The 1,838-nt window shown below is 48.5% G+C and overlaps 1 protein-coding gene across 1 annotated transcript in view; it reads left to right on the top strand.

Moving 5' to 3' along the window:
• The first annotated feature begins 1,129 nt into the window (after positions 1-1,129).
• Positions 1,130-1,838, top strand: part of LOC102860347 — a 58,683-nt gene continuing 57,974 nt past the window's right edge. The window contains exon 1 of the mRNA XM_006900163.1: positions 1,130-1,333. Within this exon, the coding sequence (XP_006900225.1) occupies positions 1,130-1,333 (204 nt within the window). The remainder of the gene's footprint in view (positions 1,334-1,838) is intronic.

Below are 1,838 nucleotides of genomic sequence, written 5' to 3' on the forward strand. Positions count from 1 at the left end.
AATATGCCCTTAGATGTGAGAGAGGGAGATGACACCAGGGGAGTGTCACTAGATCACACACTAACTCTTCACAGTTGTCTCCTAGAGAAGCTTATTAACTCTACCTTAATGAATTGATTTTGTCATTGTTGATGATGTTGCTTGGTGCCTGTGGTGTCAGCCTGAAAGTTAGGGGTTTTTGTTGCTTTTTTTTAAACCATTACAATTAAACCCTCTGGCCTCCAGCTACCTGAACTGCAGACACATGGTCTTAACAATCATCAACAGCTCTGGGACTAAGGTAAGAGAGTGTCTCACACTGGGTAGCTAGACTTGAGGGGCGCTCAACTTGTGGCATCAAGACTTGAGATAGCAAGATTTAAGGAAGACTGGAGCAGATCTTCTTGGTGAGATCCTAGTAGCGATGATTGTAGAGAAACTGTGGCAGTGCTGTGGAGAAACTGTGGCCAGGGGTAACCTGCGGCTTCTTGCAATTGTGCTGGCCACAGTTAAAAGTTTCGCTGTTCTTGCCAGATATTTGATGGGGAAGCTCACTTATAACTGCTCTGAGGCAAACCTTGCTGGATGATTTAGATTTGACTGCTGAAAACCAGAGCCTGGACTTATTGTGAGATATTCTTTGCCTCTCTCATTCATTTTCCTAATAAATGTCATTGCTGGTACCAGTAGCTATGAGTGTGAGTCAAAAATGGATAAATTAACTTCTTGCTGCTGGTGGGGCTCCAGAGGCACCATGGGCCTGGGCTGCAGGTTCTTTCTCTGCCTTCTGCTCTGGGGCTATGCAGCGCGGTGCACTCCCTCTGAACTTTTCAGAGAGATGCTCTTGACCCAATGCCTCCATGTCCCATTCTCTCCTACTCAGTGCCACTGAGTCCACTACAATTCATAGCAGGTAGTGGTAGTGGTGATGATGGAAGTGGAGATGGTGGTGCTGATGGTGGTGAAGGTGGTTGTGGTGATGCTGGTAGTGGTGATGGGGTAATTCTGGTAGTGGTGGTGGTGGTGATGATGGTGGGGGATGGTGATGGTCGTGCTGGTGGTGCTGGAGGTGAAGATTGTGGTGATGATGGTGAAGGTGATGATGGTGGTAGTGGTGGTGGTGGTGGTGGCGGTGGTGGTAAAGAAGGACATGGTGATGGTGGTGGAGGTGCTAATGGTGGTGGTGGTAATGATGATGGTAGAGACAGTGGTGATAGTAGTAGAGGTAGTAGTAATGGTAGTGGTGGTGGTGCTGGCGCTAGTGCTGGTGGTGGAAGTAGAGGTAGTCGTGGAGGTAGTGGCTGTTGTGATGGTGGTGGTGATAATGATGGTGGTGAAGATGGTAGTGATGACGGTAGGAGTAATGATAGATATAGAGATGGTGATGTTAGTGGTGGTGGTGGTGATGGTACTGTCAGTGGCCATGGAGGTGGTGATGATGATAGTAGGGGTAAAGGTGGTAGTAATGATAGAGATGGTGATGCTGGGGGTAGTGATGGAGTGGTGATGGTGTTGGAAGCGCTGACCGTAGAGAAAGTGGTAACACTGGTACAGTTGGTAGTGGTGGTGGTAATGGTGAAGGTGGTGATGCTGGTGGTGGTAATGGTACTAGTGCTTGTGGAGGTTAAGGTGGTAGTGGTTGTGATGGTGGTGGTGATGGTGATGTGGAGGTGGTGGTGATGATGGTAGTGGTAAAGGTGGTCATGATGATACAGAGGGTGATGGTGGTAGTGCTGGTGCTAGTGCTGGTGTACTTGACAGTGGATGTAAGGGTGGTTGTGGAGGTGGTGGTAGTTATGGTAATGGTGGTAATGGCAGAGATGGTGCTGGTGTTAGTGATGGTGATAGCTGTGCTGGTG

Source organism: Elephantulus edwardii, unplaced genomic scaffold (assembly GCF_000299155.1).
Source record: "Elephantulus edwardii isolate Elephantulus edwardi_28Jun2011 unplaced genomic scaffold, EleEdw1.0 scaffold00274, whole genome shotgun sequence".
NCBI classification, from domain to species: domain Eukaryota; kingdom Metazoa; phylum Chordata; class Mammalia; order Macroscelidea; family Macroscelididae; genus Elephantulus; species Elephantulus edwardii.